Source organism: Bos taurus, chromosome 7 (assembly GCF_002263795.3).
Source record: "Bos taurus isolate L1 Dominette 01449 registration number 42190680 breed Hereford chromosome 7, ARS-UCD2.0, whole genome shotgun sequence".
Lineage (NCBI taxonomy): Eukaryota > Metazoa > Chordata > Mammalia > Artiodactyla > Bovidae > Bos > Bos taurus.
The window spans coordinates 39263886-39286767 of NC_037334.1; the positions used below are offsets into that span (position 1 = coordinate 39263886).

General features: G+C 48.4%; 1 protein-coding gene across 4 annotated transcripts; it reads left to right on the forward strand.

The window, feature by feature from the left end:
- Nucleotides 1–16689: 16689 nt before the first annotated feature.
- Nucleotides 16690–22830, forward strand: HNRNPAB (heterogeneous nuclear ribonucleoprotein A/B). 4 transcript variants are annotated; one of them, XM_005209178.2, is made up of 8 exons: nt 16706–16911; nt 16988–17218; nt 17942–18110; nt 18798–18956; nt 19129–19260; nt 21049–21166; nt 21816–21956; nt 22225–22830. In XM_005209178.2, the coding sequence occupies exons 2-8, from the start codon at nt 17010–17012 to the stop codon at nt 22293–22295; spliced, it is 999 nt and encodes a 332-aa protein (XP_005209235.1). In that variant the 5' UTR covers nt 16706–16911; nt 16988–17009; the 3' UTR covers nt 22296–22830. The 4 variants fall into 4 exon arrangements, with proteins under 4 accessions (NP_001035612.1, XP_005209235.1, XP_010805450.1 ...); XM_010807148.2 differs by having other exon boundaries at nt 16706–16745; NM_001040522.1 differs by lacking the exon at nt 21816–21956 and having other exon boundaries at nt 16690–16911; nt 22225–22825.
- The last annotated feature ends 52 nt before the right edge of the window (nt 22831–22882 follow it).

A 22882-nucleotide genomic window follows, 5' to 3' on the forward strand; every position in this document is an offset into this window, starting at 1 on the left:
CCACTCCCCTTGGCTTCTTTGGAATCAACACTGGCATGCCTGCCAGACTTCATGCCATGGAATGAGCTCTGGTCCTTAAATAGCTGATCCCAACTGAGATTCCAGCTGCAATTTACAGGTAGGACTCAGGATGCCAGCATAGGCACCCATGGGCTAGAGCTGAGTGGCTGGAGTTTTTGCTGCCAGCACTTTCTGCAGAGTTAACAAACCATCAGGAGTAGAGGATGCTGAGGAGGTTTGCATGTCCACCATTTGCCTATCAGACTCTCCATTCATTCCAAAAAATGTACTGAGCATTTGGTAAGTACCAGGCATTGGAGGAAGTGCTAGTGAGCTGGAGAAAGTCCTTGCCTTCCCAGAGGCTCCATATGAACTCCACTACTGTGTTCCATGATGTGGAGCATCAGGAACTCTAAGAGTGTTGAACTGGAACCTAGAAAGGGATCTGGGAAAAAGCCCCTTCTTACTGAGATTTATGGAATGGGTGGGGGTGGTGCTGGCAAAGCCTGGAGGTATGGAAAGGGGAGGGCAGGGATGAAGACAGGCTGGTGGGCCCACTAACTCTTAACACAGCCATATTCACTGTTGGGGTCCCTCTGTCTCACAGCACTTAAAGCTCCAGGAGGGCAGAGACTGTCTGTGGATCTGGCATGTGGCAGGGAGTCAGTGCTTAGAAAACATTTGAATGAATGAACTTTACAGAATTTTCTTTAGACCTTGATGCTACTGGGGACTAGAGTTTGAGTGGAGGCTAACCTGGTTAGTTTTATGCTTTTTGGAAGATCGTTTAGGCAACTGTGGGAAAACAGGAGAATGGACAGTATGTCTGAGGAGCTTCCTCTGCTCGTGACTGAAGGGGAATCAGATTTGAACCTGGTACCTGAAGATGGAGGAGGCCACCTGGAAGGAACAAAGAGCAGCCGCAAAGGGCTGAGAAGGATCCCTGGCCAACAGGAAATGAGGATCCCAGTCCTGCAACCACAAGGAACTGAAATCTGCCAACAGCAGTAACGAACTAGGAAGAGGATCCCAAATGCCAGATCACAGCAGTTGGAAACTTTGATTTCACCCTTGTAAGCACTGCTCAAAGAACCCAATCATGCCATCCTGGACTTCTAACCTGCAGACCTGGGAGAGAATGAAAGGATAAGGCACTAAGTGGTCATGAAGTGAAAGTCGCTCAGTCATGTCTGACTCTTTGTGGCCACGTGGACGATACAGTCCATGGAATTCTGCAGGCCAGAATACTGAAGTGGGTAGCCTTTCCCTTCTCCAGAGTATCTTCTCAAACCAGGGATCAAACCCAGGTCTCCTGCATTGTAGGTGGATTCTTTACCAGGTGAGCCACAAGGGAAACCCAAGTGGTCATATGTTACAACAACAATAGGAAATGAATACACCAACTGCTGGTTACATTCACACATGTGAAGGGGCAGGTCAGGACAAGCCAGCAGAGAAAAGAGGCCCAGGAGGACTTGGAGTTGATGATAATCACCCCTACCTCATCAGGTTGTGGAAAGGATCGAATGCACAGAAAGTAAGTGGATAAATGTTGGCCACTGGAGGTGTGGCTGGGACTGGACCTGGGTCCTAGATGTAGGTGGAGATCTGGGAGTTGCAGGAGAAGGGCTGCTGCTTCCAGACACCAAGCCTATCTCAGTCGTTGATTCCATGAGATAGGATGGAGAGAGCAGGTGACATTGTCACTGCCCAAGCTCTGCTGCATCCCCTGTGCTTGGGGTCTGTCAAATGGGCTGGTCCCAGTCCTCTCTGCCCGGGCTCACACCTCCTCTCCTTTGAGTTTACACCCACCCTCTAGAGCAGTGAGGAATTACCGAGATTGGTTGTGGCTGTCTCTGGTTTATGAGCTTTTTATTGCTGTGCTCTGCTGACAGCTGGTTTCTTACTTTGCCTTTGGAGGGGGGCATGGAGGTCATGGTCTTATTACTAGAATGTGAAAACTGGAAGCATCTTTGGGACTTATCTATTCCCTCTCCTTCAGTAACAGAGGCTTGATGAGGCTTGAGGAGGAAGGGACTTTCCCCAGACCACAGCGCAAACCAGGGGCCAGGCTTCTCTTCCTCCCTCGGTCAGTCTTTAGCTGGGCTTGGAGAGAGGTGGGATTCAGGGAGCAGCAGGTGGTCCCCTTCCTAGCCCCGTGCTTCTTTTCCTCAGCCCCCAGTGTCACTGAGGAGGAACAGAAACCCGACCATACTCAGTTTCTGTCCAGGCTTTCCTTTTCTATGTGTGGATGGAGAAATCTATTTTTTTCTTTCTTCACGAGAGGAGAGAAGACAGGCTGAAGTGGAGCAGACTGGGGAAGAAACTGGGTTAAGAGTGTTTGGGGCTTGATAGGGAGACCTTTGGAGAAGGAAATGGCAACCCACTCCAGTGTTCTTGCCTGGAGAATCCCAGGGACGGGGGAGCCTCGTGGGCTGACGTCTATGGGGTCACACAGAGTCGGACACAACTGAAGCGACTTAGCAGCAGGGAGACCTTGGGTGTCAGAGTCCTTTTGATTTAGATGAGGAGTCAGCAAATGTTTCTGTTAAAGCTCTGCAGGCTACACAATCTCTGTTGCAAGTGTTCAACTCTGCTGTCAGAGGATGAAAGCAGCATGGACAGTATGTAAACAAATGGATGTAGAGTTTAGAATAAAACTTTATTTATGAAAAAAAAGACAGTGGGCTACATTTGGTTTATGGGCTGTAGCCACTGTAGTTCCTTGATTTGGATGATGATGGTGGTGGCGGCTTCTCCCATCCTCACCTCCTCATTACCATCCATAACTCCATGACTTGGAGCCCAATATTGGAAGGTTTTAGATGCCTAAATCACTTGTTGGCGACACAAAGCCATTAAAATATTTTTTTTTAAATAGAAATATTATTGTTTTCAGTTTTTAAAAAATTTGAATAAGTAATGTATTCACATGGTTCAAAATTTTACCCAAAAGGTATATAGTGAAAAGTGTCCCTCCCAGCCCTATTTCATTTACCCATTTCACTAACCAAAAGCAACCAATGAGACCCATTCCCTACTTCAGCTTCTATAGATAGTCCATACCTTATCTATATACAAGTGCTTGTCCCCTTTTTATAGAAATGATAGCATGCTATGCATAGCATTTTGCTTCTTGCTTTTTTCAGTAGGAGATTGTTCCTATTACATTTTGGTATTTTTTTCAGGATAGCATTAGCAGATTATTTCATCAAATGTTTACAAGAGGTTGACATCTTCCTAATGTTGAATCTTCCTATTTACTCAGATCTTTTGAGTGCTCAGTATTTCAAATTTTCTTCATCTTTATCTTGTTAAGTGTATTCCTAGGTGTTTTAGATCCTTCTTTTATATCTTTGAGTGTTGTTGGCATATACAAAAGCCACCATATTGACTTCTTTTGTAGTTTGGAATAGTGTCCTGGGTTTTGGGTTTTCTATGTTTTCATATTATCTGCAGATGAGGATGGTTTTATCTACTCTTTTCCTGTTTTTATACCTCTAGTTTTTTACTCTTGTCCAACTGCTTTTGTTGTACCTCCAAAAAAGGTTAAATAATGAACAGAAGAAGACAACTTGTGTTTCTTCTCACTTTAATGAAAGTGTTTCTGGAAGATGATTGTTTGGGGTGTTTTTTTTTTAATAAATATTTACCTTATTCTATCAATATTTTTATCAAGAATGTTTACTAAAAATATGTTGAATTTTATCAATTGCCTTGTTAACATGTATTGATAAGACTTCTTTCTTATTTTGTCTATTAACATGGTACTATATATTAACAGAGTTCCTAATATTAAATCATCCTTGTCTTTTTGGAGTAAACCTTCCTTGTATATTGTTAATGTGCTGTCAGAGCGTGTTTGCTTATGAAGTGAAATGTGGAAATGAAAGTGTTAGTTGTTCAGTCATGTCTGACTCTTTGCGAGCCCTGGAGGGACTGTAGCCCTCCAGCCTCCCCTGTCCATGGAACTCTCCTGGCAAGAATACTGGAGTGGGTAGACATTCCCTTCTTCAGGGGATCTTCTCGACCCAGGGATCAAACCCAAGTCTCCTGTGTTGAAGGCGAATTCTTTATCGTCTAAGCCTTACTAGCATTCTTCCATCACTACTCATAACTGATCTCAGACTGTGGTTCTCTTGAATTGATTGTGTCAAACCTGATGCTTGAGATGACCAAGCAGAGATATGGAAGAGGCTGTGGGACCTGTGTGTCTGGAACTCATGGAAAAGGGCTGGATAGAGAGATTTGTCGGAGAAGGCAATGGCACCCCACTCCAGTACTCTTGCCTGGAAAATCCCATGGACAGAGGAGCCTGGTAGGCTGCAGTCCATGGGGTCGAGAAGAGTCAGACATAACTGAGCGACTTCACTTTCACGTTTCACTTTCATGCATTGGAGAAGGAAATGGCAACCCACTCCAGTGTTCTTGCCTGGAGAATCCCAGGGACGGTGGAGCCTGGTGGGCTGCCATCTATGGGGTCGCACAGAGTCAGACACAACTGACGCGACTTAGCAGCAGCAACAGCAGCAGAGAGATTTGTGAGTCATTTGCATATAGGTGTTATTTTGTGTCAAGAGATTGAACGAATCTCTGAGATCCAGGAACTGAGTAGAGAGGGACAAAGAGGGGAAGAGGATTGAGCCTTGGGGTGCTTCAGCAGTTTGAGATTCAGCCTCTGCCAGGGAACCAGCAAAAGAAGTGGAAAATTATTTGGCAATAAAGAGGAATGAGGTACTGACACACAGTATCATATGGATGAACATTGAAAAGATTATGCTAAATGAAAGAGGCCGGATGCAAAAAGCCACATATTATATGATTCCATTTATAGAAAATGTCCAGAATATGTAAATCGATAGAGACAGAAAGTAGATTAGTGGTTGTGGGGGCCAGGGGAGAGTGAGGATGGTAAGGGTAAAGGGTTAAAGGGTAAGGGTAAGGGTAAAGGGTGAAGACCAGTAAAGCGTTTCTTTTCTAGGTGATGAAAGCGTGGTAACCTGAGAATATAGTGACCATTGCCCCACTCTGTGAATATGTTAAAACCACTGAATTGTATACCGTAAGTGGATGGACTTTATGATATGTAATTATATCTCAATAAAAAATGTAGGGAAAAAATGAAACTGAGAGGTGGCTAGCAGGAAGGAAAATCTGGTGATTGGCATGAGGAAGCTGATTCCATCGTGGGTCAAGGCCCAAAGCTCCACCAGTGGGAGGCTAGTTCTCACCTTTTTGGCCAAATGGAGCAACATTAATTGGGGCCAAGAGTACTTGTTGGCAATAAGTTCAATTCTAGGCCATCGTTCTGCATTGCTGGAAGGAGTTCTGACCTACCAATTAAAGGGAAGGTCAATTTTAGAAGAAGCACTTCCCTAGCAGGAAACGATTTATTGACAGGATGTGACAAAGGAAGACTGGTGGGCCCTGAGCTAGAGCCTAGACTAGCCTAACATAAGCTGGTGACCAGACTGACATTGGCTGGGGAGAGAGCGTGACTGGAGCTGGTTCTAGAAAAGCAGAAGCCGTTAAGACTGGGCAAGATTGGTAAGGGTGTCCCTGGGAGGAGGAGGCTCTGTTGAAAAAGGGAGCAGCCAGGATTATTTTTGATGAGATTTTTGTCATGGAGCTAGAGGGGAAAGGAAGGACATGGCCCTGGAAATCCGGTCCCATGTCTCACTAGGCCAGTCTAAAGTATTTGTTGAGACCCTTGTGTGTGCCAAGGGCTGGCTTGGACTGGGCCCGGAATTGGTCCTCACCTGGAAGAACCACAGCTGTGTGCAAGCCAGATCACCTCTCAGGCATGGCGGAAGTCAAGTCCGCAGAGGGGCAGAGCTGTGAGCCAAAGGGCACTGCTGGGGCTTCAGGGGTGTTATCTTGGAGGAAACAGAATTTGGTGAGAGAGAAGGAAGCTCTTCTAGGTAGACAGAAGTTTGTGCCACCAGAATGATTCAAAAGCCAGCAAAACGGGGCTTTTGCCAGTGGAGGTAGAGACTGCTGAGGATGCTGGGAGAAGGGGACGGGTGCAGTTGTCACCTGGTTGAGGTACTGAGTGAGGTGGGGGGGGGGCTTGGTAGACAGGTGTTGTGCCTGGAGATGTGAAGACTGGAAACTGGAAGAGACTGGAGGACCGGGAACAAGTGAATGAGCAACCTGCTCTGTGGCTGGCGATGGGTTTGTTTCCACCCTCTTTACACCCACTTGAGTGCTGACTTGATTTTCAAATGAAGAAAATGGAGGCCCCCAAAGGGGAAATGACTTGTTCTAAATCCCAGAGTTGGGATGCAGGGGAGCTGGGATTTAAGCTGGGTCTTTTGATTTCAAAGCCAGATCTGTAGCTCCTGTATTGGAGTCTAGGGAGTAGGAGAATGGCCTAGGATAGAACTGGGCAAGCATTTCCCTGTACAGGATCAGATAGTAAATATTTTCTGCTGTGTGGGCCAAGAGGAAAATTGAGAGGGTATTATGTAGGTAAGTAAAAATGTAAGAAGAGATGAAGCATATTTCCATACATTTTTATTGACAGAATTTAAAACATTACTTATAAATACTAACTTTGGGTTTCATAGAATTTGTGTCATGAAGTATTATTCTTTTGATTTTTTTCATTCATTTAAAAATATTAAAAAATCACTCTGAGAATTCTCTGGTGGTCCAGTGCTTAGAACTCTGTAATTCCATTGCAGGGGACCTAGGTTCTATCCCTGGTCAGGGAACTAAGACTCCACAAGATTCGAGACGTGCCTCCCACCCACCAAAAACCACTTTTTGTTCAAGAGTCATACAAAATCAGACAGTAAGCCAGCCGGATCTAGGCTGTGGGCCTTGGTTTGCCAACCCCTGGGCTAGATCTGTGCTGTCTAGCACAGTGGCCCCTGGCCCCGTGTGGCTACTGAACACCTGAAAAGCTTGTAGTCTGGACTAAGATGCACTGTGAGTATAAATACACACTGGATTTCAGGCAATCTAAAAAACAAGCAAAATATCTCAATGCTTTTCTATGTTGATTACATACTGAAATTATAATATTTTGTGTAGATTAGTCTACATTAAATCTATTATTAAAAATTAGTTTCACTTCTTTCTTTTTTTACTATTTTACTAATTTGGTAATAGTCTTTTAATGTGGCTAGTAGAAAATGTTAAATGGTCCATGCTTGTGCATTTGTGGTGTGCATCATACTTCTGTAGTGTAGTGCTGCTCAAGGAATGAGACTGGGGAGTGGAGGGTGAGATGGCCCCTCCGTCCACTTGTGTTGAGGGAAGTGAGAGGAGGCATTCAGGAGTGGTGTGTGGGGCCGCGTGGGCACATGGTTTTCATTAAGGAGAGGTGGAAGGCCAGGGTGAAATGGATATGCAAACCAAGGAGGCTTCTGCGGGCCTAGGTTGGCAGTGGTCAGGGGGCTGCAGTGGGATTGGGCAGTGGGATTGAGTTGTTCAGGGGGCAGCCATGAGAAGTTGGAGGGCAAGACAGCTTCTGAGATGCAAGAGTTTCCTGAGCAGTCAGCCAGGTGAGGGAGTGTGGAATGAGGACCGTGCCTTGAGAAGCTTCCATCCCTCAGATCCCCTGGATCAGGAGACAGTATGCACTTATCTTCTGTTCTGAGCCTAGATGGTGCCCCCTGCTTGGAGAAATGCTTTGGCCAGTTCACTGGCAGAATGTGGAAACAGAATGTTAAGTGTCAGCATCAACCCCCCCAAATCCTTGCTTTTCACATCAGGAGAGTCTCATGGCTAGAGATCATTCCTCTTTCCTCAGCACCCTCTGCCCAGCATTGGCAGTCCTGCCTGTGCTGGCCTTGTGCTGGGAGCAGGCATGACTGTCAGAGCCATGGCTCCATGCACTCGGTGGTCGCACCCAGGAGCTAGCTTTGCCATGACCTCTGGGAGGAGAAGAGGGTGGGAGGTGCCAAGGAGATGGTACCCGTGTATGCATTCCTGTTTCTTAGCTTGTAGGAGACAGGTGGGGTTTCTCTTTTCATAGCTGTGGTCTCTTACACTCAGCACTTGAAGTGACAGGATGAAATCCTCAGCACGCCTCTGGTCTCTTGTTTCCCAAGCGCTCAGAGCTCGGGAGGGTGCTAGAGGAGCTGAGAGAACACGGCACACGGAGGCCTGGCTTCTAGGCCTGATGTCACTGGACACACTACTCCCTGCTATAGACTGAATGTTTGTGCTCCCCACCAAATTCATATCTTGAAATCCTAACACTGCCCCTCTGCCCCTCCCTGAGGTGATGGTGTTAAGATGTAGGGCCTGGGAGGTGATTAGGTCATGAGGGTAGAACTATCTAGAATGGGATTAATGCCCTTATAAAAGAGACCCCACAGGGCTCTCTTATTCTTTCTGCCAGTTGAGAAAGGACTAAGAGGGAGAAGACAGCCATCTGAGAGCCAGGAAGTGGGTTTTGCCAGACATCCAGTCTGTTGGTGCTTCATCTTGGACTTCTCAGCCTCCAGAACCATGAGAAATAAATTTCTGTTATTTATAGGTCATGTAGTCTATTGTTCTTCAGTTGCTCAGTTGTGTCCAACTCTTTGCAATCCCATGGACTGCAGCACACCAGGCTTCCCTGTCCTTCTCCATTACCTGGAGCTTGCTCAAACTCATGTCCATTGAGCCGATGATGCCACCCAACCATCTCATCCTCTGTCGTCCCCTTCTCCTGCCTTCAATCTTTCCCAGCATCAGGGTTTTTCCCAACGAGTCAGCTCTTTGCATTAGGTGGCCCAAGTATTCGAGCTTCAGCTTCAGCATCAGTCCTTCCAGTGAATATTTAGGGTTGATTTCATTTTGACTGGTTTGATTTCCTTGTAGTCCAAGGGACTCTCAAGAATCTTCTCCAACACCACAGTTCAAAAGCATCAGCTCTTTGGTGCTCAGCCTTCTTTATGGTCTAATTCTCACATCCATACATGACTACTGGAAAAACCATAGCTTTGACTATATGGACTTTTGTTGGCAAAGTGCTATCTCTGCTTTTTAATACACTGTCTAGGTTTGTCATAGATTTTCTTTCAAGGAGCAAGTGCCTTTTAATTGCATGGCTGTAGTCACCATCCACAGTGATTTTGGAAACCAAGAAAATAAACTCTTTCACTGTTTCCATTTTTTCCCCATCTGTTGGCCATGAAGTGATGGGACCGGATGCCGTGATTTTCATTTTTTGAATGTTGAATTTAAGCCAGCTTTTTCACTTTCCTATTTCACCTTCATCAAGAGGCTCTTTAGTTCCTCTTCACTTTCTGCCATTAGGGTAGTGTCATCTGCATGTCTGAGATTATTGCTATTTCTCTCGGCAATCTTGATTCCAGCTTGTGCTTCATCCAGCCCAGCATTTCACATGATATACTCTGCATATAAGTTAAATAAGCAGGGTGACAATATACAGCCTTGATGTACTCCTTTCCCAATTTTGAACCAGTTTGCTATAGCAGCTTGAATGGACTAAGAGACTCTCCCTTCCCTGACCTTTGGTTTTCTTCCCTGGTAATGAATGGACTTCATCTTTGAAATGGGTCATCTCTTGATCCTTTCCTGGCCATTAGGGACTAATGTACTAGAAGAAATGGACAAATAGACTATGCTGCTGGAGGCAGGCATAGGAAGGAAGCGAGTGGGTCATCACCTGTGGTGGGATGGTTTTCTCCTTGAGAGGGGCAGACAGTGCTCGCCCTCTGCCTTTCTTGTCAGGCCTGGCATTCAAGGCCCTCCACCTGGTGGTTCTGGTCCAACTTTCCATCCTTACTTCCCATCTCACCCCTATGCATGGAGTCAGGATTGTAGCCACATACCCTCCTTAATGTCTCTCATCACCCCCTCCTTTCATGGACCATTGCCATCTCAGAACTCACTGACTTCCTGTTTCCTGTAGATAAATGAAACCCTTTGTCATGGCTTGTAAAACTGCCCAGTCTCAACTCCTCTCTGTCATGTAGGGCTACTTGCAGCTCTCTAAAGAGTCTGCTTTCTTGGATGCTGAGCCTTTGCTCAGTTGGTCTCCTCTGCCTTGCACCCCTTCTCCCCGATCCCTGTCTGAAGAACCCCCATTCAGTCTCCATGGCACAGCCCAGCAAATGCTCCTGTGAAAATCCTTGTCCTTCCTGCCCACTTCCCGGGCTCGGTTCATGTCTCTCCTGTGTGTCCCTGTCCTCCTGTGCTTCCCTGACTCGGTGTTCATCTTACTATGTAGAAAGTAGACTTGCTCCCAGGACAAGGGCAGGGGTGGCCTCTGATAGTTGGGGCACTTGGTGACGGTCCCTGAAAGGCGGGCTGACTGAGGGAAAGCTTTCCTCTGGTCTCCGTTCCCCGTCACTAACATGCAGTTGTTGAAGCCTAGTGTGAAAAACTGGGCACCCATTCTGTCCTTGCCTTCCCTGTACGAGTACCTCGGCTTATTTCTCAGTGCCCTTATGCAGTAACACAAGGCCACAAGCAGAGTTCCAGCCAATGGAGAGTGAGTGAGAGCCACATGTGCCACTTCCAGGCCTGGGCCATCAAGCCTCACACCTGTTTCTCTCTGTGTGTTTCCTTCTGCCGGCTGCTTGCGATGACAAGGCCTGAGGGGCTGGTGGAGCCATAACATGGAAGGGGCATGGGTCCCTAAATGACCCTGTGGAAGAGAGCCGCTTCTCTATTTTGAATACCACCTGGGACTGTTATCTGTAAGAAAATCTTTCATGGCTTTTAGATATATTTGGTACACAGGGTATCCTGCCCTGACTGATATTCCCATAGTGCAAACCTTCGTGAAGGTGATAGTCAAAAAGCCACATTGGGGTCTCAGTGATGGATTGGATAGGGGAGGAGTGGGGAAAGGGGCATCAAGGCTGGTCCAGCCAGGATCTTGGCCTGCACAGGTGGGTGGCAGAGGCATTCTTTGCAGCCAAGAGCAATGGCAGAGGGTCTGGGCTCAGGGGAACAGACATGCTGAAATGGAGGGGCCTTGGGGACATTTCAGGAGAGATGTTGAGAGATAGTGACTCACGCGGGTTTTCAGTTCAAAAAACAGATCTGTCCTGAGGGGCACGTTGATGGCAGTTGAAGCCCGAGCTGTTAGTAAATGAATGAATATGTGAATTGTTATGTAATCAGATACTACAGTTCAAATGGAGAGACCCCTGGGGCCACCCTGACTAGTGGCAGGGATAAACCACACACACACAAAAGCCTCCAAGGCTGCTCTGATGTGTGGCTGTTGTTGCCTTTCAGAGGGGAGATGGGTGTTTCCTGGTTTCATAGGTTTTCCCTGACCTGGTCAGCAGCACTGTGTCCTGAATCCATCCCTGTCCAACGGTCTGTGCCCAGAATACTGTAAAAACTGAGACTCTAGCCTGTCCAACGGTCTGTGCCCAGAATACTGTAAAAACTGAGACTCTAGCCATGGGGGCCTCGATTTAGGGCCACAAGATGGAAGGGATTATGGGTCCTTTTCTTACAGGTAACAGTCCCAGGTGGTATTCAGGCTAGAGAAGCGGTGTTCTTCCACAGGGTCATTTAGTGACCCACGTCCCTTCTACCTTATGGCTCTAAATAGTAGTAGTCTTAGAAGCTACACAGGAGATCTGTGACATGAAGCCAGGCTGGGCCCCTCTGCACGCTGTAGCCACTGAATGCAGCCTTGTGAGCTCAGCGGAGATTGGGAGGGTTAGGTCTGTACGTGAACCACATATTCCATTAAGGTCTGATTCCAGAAGGGTGTCCTAGGCGATTCTGATTGGTCTCTGCTAGGCAGAGGCTGCCTCTGAGACTCAAACTAGGCACAGGTGGCTGTTGCAAGAATGTGATCTTAGCAGGTGGGGGATACTGGCTAGAAGAGCTTCTCCAGGCCTTCCACTTCTGTTTTGAGGATTCGATTGTGATGGGGAGCTCCTCAAGTGAAGGAGTTGTCCCTGAGAGCTAGTATTATTATTGTCAGCAGTCCTAGCACTAACAATGACAGTTATACCTACTGGCACTATACTAAACTCTTGGCGGACAGTTCCTGATCCCTGCAGGAGTGCTGAGAGGCAGGTGTTGTCATCCCTGTTTTACAGATGAAGAAGCTGAGTTTCATGGAGGCCTAGCTAGGGATTGGCACCCCTAATGGTTTCAGTTGATGAGATGAGTTTAGACGGCCCAGGAGCAAGACACTGGGCCCTTGTAGGGGCCGGAATGAGCTGGACAGCACCTGCTCCACCTGCTGAGGGGCAGTATGACTCAGCTCCAGCTGAGTGTGAACATGTGAGACTGGTCCAGTGTGACTTCATCTAAAAATTTTCCAAAGTACCTGGAAATGTAACATTTTGTAGAAATATGCTTTATAAATGTTGGCAAATATATATATTTTTTACAATATTCAAGACATTATATAGGCAAGCAAACACATCTGACAGATTCAGCCCATTAGGAATCCACGTGTCAGTTTGGGTTAGGAGATTCTTTTATTCATTCTGCAAGTATTGTAGTGCCCACTGCAGGTGTCCAGGTGAAGGAGACAGCCCTGGTGTAGGATCTCATTGAGCTCATGGTCAGTGTCAGTACCGTGTGGTCTGTGTTCTGAGAGGCTCCCTTCCTTGGGGCCTGAGAGAGAACTTTCTGGAGGAAGCTGAATTCTGATGTATGTTGGATTAATCAGTTAGGGCTGCTATAACAAAGCCCTACCAGCTGAGGGGTGTATCAACAATAGACATTTATTGTCTCACAGTTCTGGAGTCTAGAAGATCAAAATCCAGGTGTTGGCAGAGCCACACTTGCTCTGAAGGCTCTAGAGGGGAATCTGCTCCATGCCTCTCTCTGGTGCTGCTAGTAATTCTTGGTATCCCTTTGTGTTATGGACTGAATGTTTGTGTTCCTCCAAATTCATATGCTGAGATCCTAATTCCCATTGTGATTATATTTGGAAGTGGGGCCTTTGGGAGGCAATTAGGTTTAGATGAGGTCACGAGGCGGGGGTCCTCATGATGTAAGTAGTGCCCTTTTAAGAAGAGGTATGAGAGAGCTTGCTTCTCTCTGTGCTTTCTGCTATGTGAAGACACAGGAAGAAGATAGCCATTTGCAAACTAGGAAGCAGGTCCTCGTCAGACATCTTGATCTTGGACTTCTCAGCTTCTAGAACCGTGAGAAATTAGTTTGTTGTTTAAGGCACCCAGACCATAGTATTTTGTTATAGCAGCCAAACTGACCAAGGCACCTAGTTTGTAGACTTATCACTCCAGTCTCTGCCTCCGTCGTCACACAGTGTTTTCCTTGTGTCTGCTTTTGTGTCTTCTCATAAGGCACCAGTCTTATTGAATTAAGGGGCCACCTACTTCAGTCTGACCTCATCTTAACTGGATTACATCTCCAAAACCCTAGTTCCAAATAAGGTCACAGGCACAGGTACCACAGGTTGGGAATTGAACAGATCTTTCGTGGTGATACAATTCAATCCAAAACAGATATGCAGGGTAGGCAGGTGAAATCTGTGGAAGAGTATTTCAGGTAGAGGGAACAGCATGTGGAAAGACACGAATGCAGGTGAGTTCCAGGAAATAAAAGAAATCAGCACGGCTAGCATGAAGAGCTAAGCATGAGATGTGACTGGGGTGGCTCCAGCCATGTGGAATGGTCAGGTGTGACTAGGCTGCAATTAGAGATCTCACTGGTTTGACCCAGTACAGGTTCATTTCTTACATCAAGTCTGACGTGGGTGAAACAGCTCTTCTCCAAAATGTAGCTCTGCCATGCAGAACACATGGTGTCCAGGAAAAAGGAGATCTGGGGGAGGTGCCCAACTGACAGGAGGTGTCTCAACTGACTCTTCTACTCAAGATGAAGAGAGGTTGGAGGGAGGAGGGCAAGGATTTCTGTGAGCCTCAGCTGTCTCTCTTACCCCTATGAAGTTAAGACTTCATCCTTAGAGTACTAGGGAGTCAGCCAGAGTTTTCATGCAGAGTGTGACAAGATCTGACTTGTGTTTTAGGAAGTCTTCTCCAGCTGGAGCCAGAGTCAGCACAAAAGCAAAGGAGCTGAAGCCCATGGAGCTGTGGTGAAGGAAGTGGCCCATATGGGAGTCAGCCACAACAGTCAACATATTTGCAATTAACTTTTGTAGTTTCCACTTTGTAGGCCCAGACCCAATAAATAAATAGAAAAATTCATGTAATTTAAACAACTTTCAAAATTCATTTTGTGTCTATCCTCTCTATTCTACGCTGTTGTTACTGGGCTCCTTGCTGATTTGAGAACCTCATTGATTTAGAAGATGCCCTCAAGTCTGTAATTCAGACCAAATAACAAGAGTTCCTTGTGTCAAAGGGACTTCCTGCTGGTTCCAAACAGCCTGGTGACCTGCCTTTGTCAGAAGCACTCTTGAGTACAAATTGTGTATTGAGACTGACCCCCATTTGTCTGCAGTTCTTTATAAAGTATGTTTCCTTTGAGCCTCAAAATCACTTAATCTGAGATCTAATTTAGACCAAAGAACTCAGAAGCTCAGAGCCCCCTTGTCCTACAGTAGTCAGGAGCACTGGAAACAATGTACAGTTGGAAGTGTTGACTTTGTGGCTAAGATTTTAGCTGTGTGATTTCAGTGTTTTTGTGTCTAAACCATGGATAATTGCATACAAAGTTATTTTGAAGCTCTAAAAAAACAAGGTCGGTGAAGGTATTTTGCAAACTGTGAAGCACCATCCAACTGTTGTCATCCTTCAGACTTGACATGTCATTGAAAGCATTTCCCAAATTGTGCTAATGGAATCCAACTGGACAAGAGCAGATTTCCCTAGTGGTTCAGATGGTAAAGAATCCGCCTGCAATGTGGGAGACCAGGGTTTGATCCCTGGGTTGGGAAGATGCCCTAGAGAAGGAACTGGCAACCCACTCCAGTATTCTTGCCTGGAAAATCCGATGGACAGAGAAGCCTGGTGGGCTACAGTTCATGGGTCTGCTGCAGTCAGACACAACTGAATGACTGACACACACATGCCCTCAGTGGTTACGTCCTGCAGCTACACTTGACCTTGATTACCTGAATTTTCTTCGTTGCTTGGTCAGTTGTGCCCATCATTGCCTGTGGCCAAAAACCCTGGTTCTTATTTCTGTAGGTGAGCAAAGACTGGGGTGGAGAGTTTGTTAGGGACTTCCTTGCAAGCTTTACCACCAAGGTTTTATGGAGTGACCAAAGTTTTATGGAGTGACCAAGGTTTTATAGAGAGATGTGAATCTAGCCTGAAAGTGAAATGGTCAGGTGAGCCTTGGGATGAACCAGTGGCATTTGCTCACTTGGGGGTGGGTGTCCCAGCTCTAGGTGGTTGATACCTTGGGGGAGATGCAGCATTGTGTGGCTAAACCTTAAGGTTTTTGAAATTTATTTTTTTCCAAATGTGAAATTGTGACATTTTATTCTTATGGCAACTTCACTGGGCTTCCCTGGTGCCTCCCATGGTAAAGAGTCTGCCAGCAATGCAGGAGACCTGTGTTCGATCCCTGGGTTGGGAAGATCCCCTGGAGAAAGGAATGGCTACCCACTCCAGTATTCTTGCCTGGAGAATTCCATGGACAGAGGAGACTGTAGCAACTATAGCCAGGCTCTTTGGGACCATCGGGTTGCTGGACACGACTGAGCAGGTTGGCTTAGGGAGTGAGCCTCAGACCAGAGCCCTGGGCTTCTCATTTATAAACTGATTGTCAACTTCCATAGGGTTGTTAAGAGACCAGATGAGAAAACAGAATGCCCAGCCCACCACACTGGGCCCGGCCACAGGATTCCAGCGGGAGATGTCAGCTACTTGTGTTCTGCTGTTATCTGGCAACCCCCGAGCTTCAGAAGTTTTAATCCTTCATTTGGTATTTCTCACCCATATGGTTAAAAGGGATCATGACTATACAGGCCTTTCAAGCTTGGTCAAGAAGATAAATAAGTATTAAGTATTTTGTATATTAGAAAAAGAGAACTATTCTTCCTTTCCCCAAAACTGCATGATTTCAAGGAAATGGTGTAGTCTTCTTAAAAACAGATTTCAGCAAAAAATAAACGAATTGAAGATATTAGGTAATCAAAAGTAAAAAGGTGATGCTAATCGTCAAGGTGGTGCCAAGCGACCTAAGAATGGGGAACACCGCAGTCCCACCGTTTCTCCCGCGTGGAGCACCATTGGCCACCCGGCGAACTCCGCCCCCTCCTCGCTTCTCGCTTCGCGGGGGAGGCGGCAGAAGGGGCTGGAGCGAGTGGCTTTGACGGCACCAAGGTCAAGAGGGACGGCGGGTTCCGTCCCAATTTCTTGGGGTTTGGAGGACACTATGCGCCCAATCTCCGAAGGCCGGGTTCTGCACTTCCAGCCGGGCGACCTTGGTTTCCGAGACTTCCTGGAGTCCAGTTTCCTCTTTTGGGAAATGGAATGGCCGAGGCTGACAGTGCTGGTTTAGGGCGCACGGGGACCAGGGTCTACGGCCTCAGAAGGCGAAGGGTCAGGCTTGCGCCTCTCCGGTGCTGGGCTCAAACCACCGGCCGCTCGGGACAGGACCGTCTAGCCACTAAACCCGGCGACCCTCCGCAAGGCCCCGGCTCGCGCGGATTCTAAAATGAGGACAAAGCCCGCCCGGATCTACCGTGCGCGCGCCGCTGCGGCCAATGGGAAGCCGGCACGGGGCTGAGTGACAGACAGGCGAAGCCAATGAGCATGCACCTTGTTGCGAGGTGGCCTTGGCTCCGGCATTATAAAGAGCGCCACGAGTCGGCATTGTCAGGCGGCGGCACCGCGCGGCCGGGGCGAGCTTTGGAGTCGGTGGGTTCGTGTGGCTGCGGAGGCGGAATAGGCGAGCGTGAGGTCGCAGCGGCTCCGTCGGTAGACGGGGGAGAGGCCCGGCAGCGCGAGCGTGAGCGCGGCCGAGCCCGCGGTGCCTTCTCGGCGGGTGGGGACGAGCGGGCCCCGCGGCGTCATCGGCGGCGAGGTGAGCAGCCGGGCCCGCGGGCGGGAGCCTGGGCGGGAGTGGCGCCGGCCTGACGCGCCGTGGCTGCTCGTTGCAGGAGCCGCGCGCCTCGGCCTAGCATGTCGGAAGCGGGTGAAGAGCAGCCCATGGAGACGACGGGAGCCACTGAGAACGGACATGAGGCTGCCCCCGAAGGCGAGTCGCCGGCCGGAACTGGTACCGGCGTTGCGGCGGGCGCTGGAGGCGGGAGCGCGGCGCCCCAGGCCGGCAACCAGAACGGCGCCGAGGGCGACCAGATCAACGCCAGCAAGAATGAGGAGGACGCGGGGTAAGTGCTGCTGCGGGCCGACGGGGGCGCCGCCTTTGTTCCGGGGCCGCCTTTTGTTGGCGCCACGCGGCGGGGGGAGGGGCGGGCGGCCGGGGCCTGCTGGCGGCCCGCAGACCGGCAACTCCGCGCCGCCCGCTTACGGCGCGCGCTGGAGTTTGCAAGAGTTTGTTGGGTCGACTTTAGCGCCGCCCCGGGGCCGCTGGCGCGGGGACCTGCGGCAGGCGGCCCGGAAGGGGAGTGAGCTCGGAGCCGGGGCCTGGCGGGTCGCGCTGCCTAGGCTGCGTGGGCGGAGTTGGCGCGCACCCGGGCCTCCCTCCTTCGACTCCTGCTGAGGGCGGAGTCCTGGTCTGAACTCTGACTCGGCCCCGGAAGCCTCGAGTTCCTTGAAGTGATCGGAGGTGGCAGGGGCCGTAGTGTTTTGATACGTAGTTGTTAGACAAATTAGATTTCTTCCGGTTGTGAGACCTCAAGTCCTAGCTGTCCGGTCAGGTTGTGCTTTCTTTCCTCAACCGGCTTAGGGTACGGAGTCACCTGAGGCTTTATTAGGGTCAAGGTTGAGTTTGGAAGGGTAGGGGAGACTTGTTAACATATTCCAAAGGTAGACCGCTGATCCGAATGGTGGCTTTATTTATAATCCTTTCAGTGAGAGTTTTGTCAGGGTCTATCCTTCCAAAATCACAGGTTGGTTATAAGACTTGTTGCCATGTGTTTCACCCATTTCAGAAAAATGTTCGTTGGTGGCCTGAGCTGGGATACCAGCAAAAAGGATCTAAAAGATTATTTTACCAAATTTGGAGAGGTCGTTGATTGTACAATAAAAATGGATCCCAACACTGGCCGGTCAAGAGGGTTTGGATTTATCCTCTTCAAAGATGCAACCAGTGTGGAGAAGGTAAGCTGGGTAGTTCACAATTAGGAGTCTCAGTGTATTCCAAGATACCATTCTTAGATCATGATTGGCTTATGTGTTTTGCACAGTTGAATGCTTTGGGAAGAGCAGAGAAGTTGAGAATTTATCCTATCCTTTTCCAAGGGATTAAAAGTAGAGATTAAATGGAGGAGTGAGTATGGGCTGGGGTGATCCAGGAAGGTTTGTAGTGGACCATTTATTTATTATCTTGTGCCTATTCTGGACCTTGCTAAAGCAAACATTTCATTGAGAAGATTAGAAGAGAGCCCACAGTTGCTAGGAGATAGGCATTACTTTAACCTCATTTTGCAAAAAACAGAAGGTTAAGTAGAAGAGATCATATAACCAGTAAAGGGTGGTTTGTGAGGATTCCAGCCCTAGCAGCCTAATTTTAGCCTGTGCTTTAAGTTTATGGGACTGGCTGGGCAAGAAGAGGGGTGCAGGGCATGGTCAAAAGTCTTGGGGGTGGGTTGAGGATAGATTTATAAGTGTTTAGGTAAACCAGGTGAAGTTTGGAGATTGGGTTGGGAAGTCAGGTTGGGGGTAGAGTTTAGAGGGGATGAAGCAATTTTGTGTGCCTGTGTTGGGAGTCTTATGGCTGAGAGAAAGAAGGTCCTGGTCTTGGGTCATACTGCTGAGTTAGAACCCAACTCCCTTCTGTTGGAACAGGTTCTAGACCAGAAGGAGCACAGGCTGGATGGCCGTGTCATTGACCCCAAAAAAGCCATGGCCATGAAGAAAGACCCAGTAAAGAAAATTTTTGTAGGGGGTCTGAATCCTGAAGCCACTGAGGAGAAGATAAGGGAGTACTTCGGCGAGTTTGGGGAGGTGAGTGTGTGGCCCCCACAGTGGTCTGCCAGCTGCAGTGATGTTGCCTTCTTACTGGTCCTTGACACCTTGGCTGACTGGAACTTTTTTCCACTGTGGTGTTTGTGGGCCTTTTCCTATGAGTTCCCTATAGGCTCTGAGGTAGAGTCTTGAGCTTTGCCTGTATTTGCAGATTGAAGCCATTGAGCTTCCAATGGATCCAAAGTCGAACAAAAGACGAGGCTTTGTTTTCATCACCTTTAAAGAAGAAGAACCTGTGAAGAAAGTGCTGGAGAAAAAGTTCCACACCATCAGTGGAAGTAAGGTAAGGTGTCCTCAGCTGTGTGTGCACTTAGCCTTCTGCTGAACCACCTCCAAGAGTTCTCCAGGGTGGACCTTACTGTTTTTGTGCAGTGTCTGCTGTCCTGATAGGGACAAGTGGTCCTGTCCTTCAGCGCTCCTAGGCTGGCAGGACAGGACGTGAGGGAGGCAGGAGAATACTGGAGGATGGGGCCCCTCTGGGATGGGTAGTGTGCGTAGTCGTCTCTTCAGTTTCTGAAGAGAATTGAAGCTAGAGGGCAAGGTGTTCCGGATCTAGAATGCAGTGTGTATACTCAGGAGATTTTAAAATTGCCGCTTAGTGATTTCTGTGGTGAAGTCTCCTGCTTATGGACGTTGTTGCAGAGCTTTTCTCTTATCTGTTTCCAGCCACAGCCACCTCTCTTCATTTCCATCCCCTTTGGTCGCTGGCTAAATTAACCCCTAGTCCAAAGATCCTTTCCAAAGAGCTCCCAGGGTCCTGGCCACCTTAAATCCAAGGCCAGTTTTGACTTCAAAGGAGCAGAGTCCTTTGCAGTGAGGGGCACCTCTTTCTCCTGAACTCTGGACAAGAGAAAGGGTAGGTAGTTCATGCTTTAAGTGGTGGCTGAGGCAGTTGGGAGTTGAGGGTGTGACCCTCTGGCAGGGTGTGGTAGGCTTTGCCTGAGCAGGAGTGGCAGCCAGATAAGGTGGGACAGGTAGGGTGGGGCTCCTGAAAGTCTCAATCCTGGCTGGGAATTTGGAAAGCTTGGGATTGGGCCCTTAAATTTTATGTAAGAGAGAGAGGATCATAGGGGGCTGTTGGGTGAGAGCCATTGTTACCCTAGAGGACACTGACATGTGCCATATGTGAAACGGGCATGAAGTGCCCGTTTTGTGGTGCTGTTAGTCAAACTGCTGATGGTTGGTTGTGAAATAAGTGTAATTTAGGTGGTTATATTCAGCAGTTTTAACCTAGTAGGATAGAAAACATGAGATTGCATCACTTGGTGGGGGTAATCTGCCAATTTTTGACTATGCTTGGATGAGGATGTCTTATAGAATGGTTTATAGACGTCTTATAGAATTGGTCTTAATGGGAGACCAGTGTTATTGAAGTTTATTTTAAAAATACACTTAAAAGCAGGAGGACAGGAAAGTCCATGGCGTTTCCACCCACAGTAGGCAGTTTTGAGCAAAAAGGAAACTGACTCTTATGCCCTAGCAGGGGAGATACACCTGGCCCATCCCAATAGTCGATCAGTGTTGGAGGAGGAAGGAGCAGCGGGATGGCCTTAAGGAATGCTGTCCTGAGCCCCAATGGCTTTTTTCCTCTAGAGGTCAGGGTTGCCACCTCAATAGTGTATTTGAGTGGAATGTTTTATTTCTTCTTGGGGTGGGGGGGAGGGGTGGGAAGGAACCTGCTTTCTCTAAAATCCCTTAACCTGGGAAAGCCTTCTCTGACTTCCTTGCCCAAGGTGGTGTCTTGCTACACTGGACTGGCACTGGCCCGCCTGTCCCTCTCCTCCCACTTGTTAAGGTATAGAGTGGCCAAGGGTGACGATTAGCAGACCTATGGGTGTGTCTCTTTGTTTTTCAAGCAGTCTGGAAAAATGTTTGAGCAAAAAAGGCCAGTGTGACTCTTGGTCTGAGTTTTAGTTGAAGTTCTGAGCTAGTCCCAGTATGGTTCCCTACTCCAGCATGTCTTGAGCAGATAAGATCTACCACCTTAATGCTTGTCATTGAAGGCTTTTGTGTACACTCCCTGTTTAAGGCTTGTCCCACTGGCATGACCCACTGTTCTTTTGACTTTCAGTGTGAAATCAAGGTGGCTCAGCCCAAAGAGGTTTATCAACAGCAGCAGTATGGCTCTGGGGGCCGTGGGAATCGCAATCGAGGGAACCGAGGCAGTGGGGGCGGCGGTGGAAGTGGAGGTGAGTAGAATCCAGTTGAAGACGGGTCCTATTTCCCTGCCTGCATGGAGCTTCTATGTTTGTCTTGGGGGTTCTCTGGTGCTCGTTGCAGCAGGGTGGGCGCGGTCAGGAATGGCTCCTGAGTCGATGCTTTGCTGCTGCTTGGATTGGAAGAGCCCATCTTTCTCATGTGGCCTGGGGCCCCAGGGCAGAGGGGGCCTCTGCATCACACTCCAAGTTTTGAGGGGGCAAGGTGGGAGTGTTCTTGGCTCTGTGGCTGTCCTGAGACTTGGTACACCCGTGGGTGGGCGGGCTGAAGGATAGGGCAATGCTGTGCCAGGCGCTTATCCTCCATCCATCCCAGGCCCCTCTGACTCCAAAGCCTGAACTCCATCCTTTTTAAGGCCAAGCTGCCAGGGAGGGTGGGGGTGATCAGTGGGTGATTTGAATGAAAGTGAGCTGCCTTGGTTGCCCCAGTGAAGTCAGTTTTCTGGCCTGGCCTTCTTAGCTCTAGCTTGGGTCTCTCAGGCCCTCTACACCAGGACAGCAGCCCCTTGGCTTTTCTGAGTTGCCATAGTAACCTCGCCACCCAAAGGGCAGGATTTCCTCCATCCTAGCTCCTGCGTGTGCTAAATGGTCCATGGGCCCCTGTGCCCTGCTCCCCCCACAGGTCAGAGTCAGAGTTGGAATCAGGGCTACGGCAGCTACTGGAACCAGGGCTACGGCTACCAGCAGGGCTACGGGCCCGGCTATGGCGGCTACGACTACTCGCCCTATGGCTATTACGGCTACGGCCCCGGCTACGACTACAGTAAGTAGGAGAGAGGGAGGCCCCCATCCACTCACCCACCCCGGGAGGCAGGAAAGACAGGGCAGGGGCCATTGGCAGCAGGGGCTTTGGAGTCGGACAGGCTGGGCTTTTGTCTGAGAGTGGATTTTGAGCTTTTGGGTTTCAGGAAGGTGGGGTGATATCCTACCAACAGAGTTGTTGGTTCTGGTGAGGATGCATATCAAGCGCCTGGCACAGGGGTAAATGTTCAGCAAGTTGTAGCTACTTTCATTGTTGTTCTTGTCCCTAGGTCAGGGTAGTACAAATTACGGGAAGAGCCAGCGACGCGGTGGCCATCAGAATAACTACAAGCCATACTGAGGCTTCAGCAGGATGACTGACCACACACGCTTTGTTTGGATATCGAGTGAACACAATTATGTACCAAATTTAACTTGGCAAACTTTCTATGGCCTGTCCCATGTGCATCTTATTTAAAATTTCCCCCCTGGAAATCACTCTCCTGTTTAATATTTCCAGAGCTCTAGTTGTTTAGGCAGCGTGTGGTTTCTCAAGAGGCCAGAGCGGCATTATGGGCTGATTTTTATTACTGGGTTACCCAGAACCAGATTGGAGGGTCTGCTTCCTGCTGCCGCTCTGCAGCCTGGACCTGTGGACCCTGGTTGTAAAGAGTAAATTGTATCTTAGAAAACCAGTGTCACCTTTTTTTCACCTTTTAGTTTTATATTATTTGTGTCATACATTTCCTATAATGGAAGTGTTAATTTTACTGTACTTTTTGGTACCTTTCGGGAATCTAATGTATTGTAAGGTATTTTACACGTGTCCTGATTTTGCCACGACCTGGATATTGAAGCTATCCAAGCTTTTGAAATAAAAATTTAAAAACCCCCAAGCCTGGGTGAGTGTGGGGTACACTGTGAAGGGGGGCGGGTGCTCCAGAGCTC

What these genes read in the sequence shown, in the direction of transcription:
- HNRNPAB (XM_005209178.2), top strand. Translation starts at nt 17,010, where the DNA reads ATGTCGGAAGCGGGTGAAGAGCAGCCCATGGAGACGACGGGAGCCACT. An exon ending in GGGCGGCGGTGGAAGTGGAG is followed by an intron (nt 21,167 to 21,815) that starts GTGAGTAGAATC and finishes CTCCCCCCACAG; the next exon opens with GTCAGAGTCAGAGTTGGAAT. An exon ending in CGGCCCCGGCTACGACTACA is followed by an intron (nt 21,957 to 22,224) that starts GTAAGTAGGAGA and finishes TCTTGTCCCTAG; the next exon opens with GTCAGGGTAGTACAAATTAC.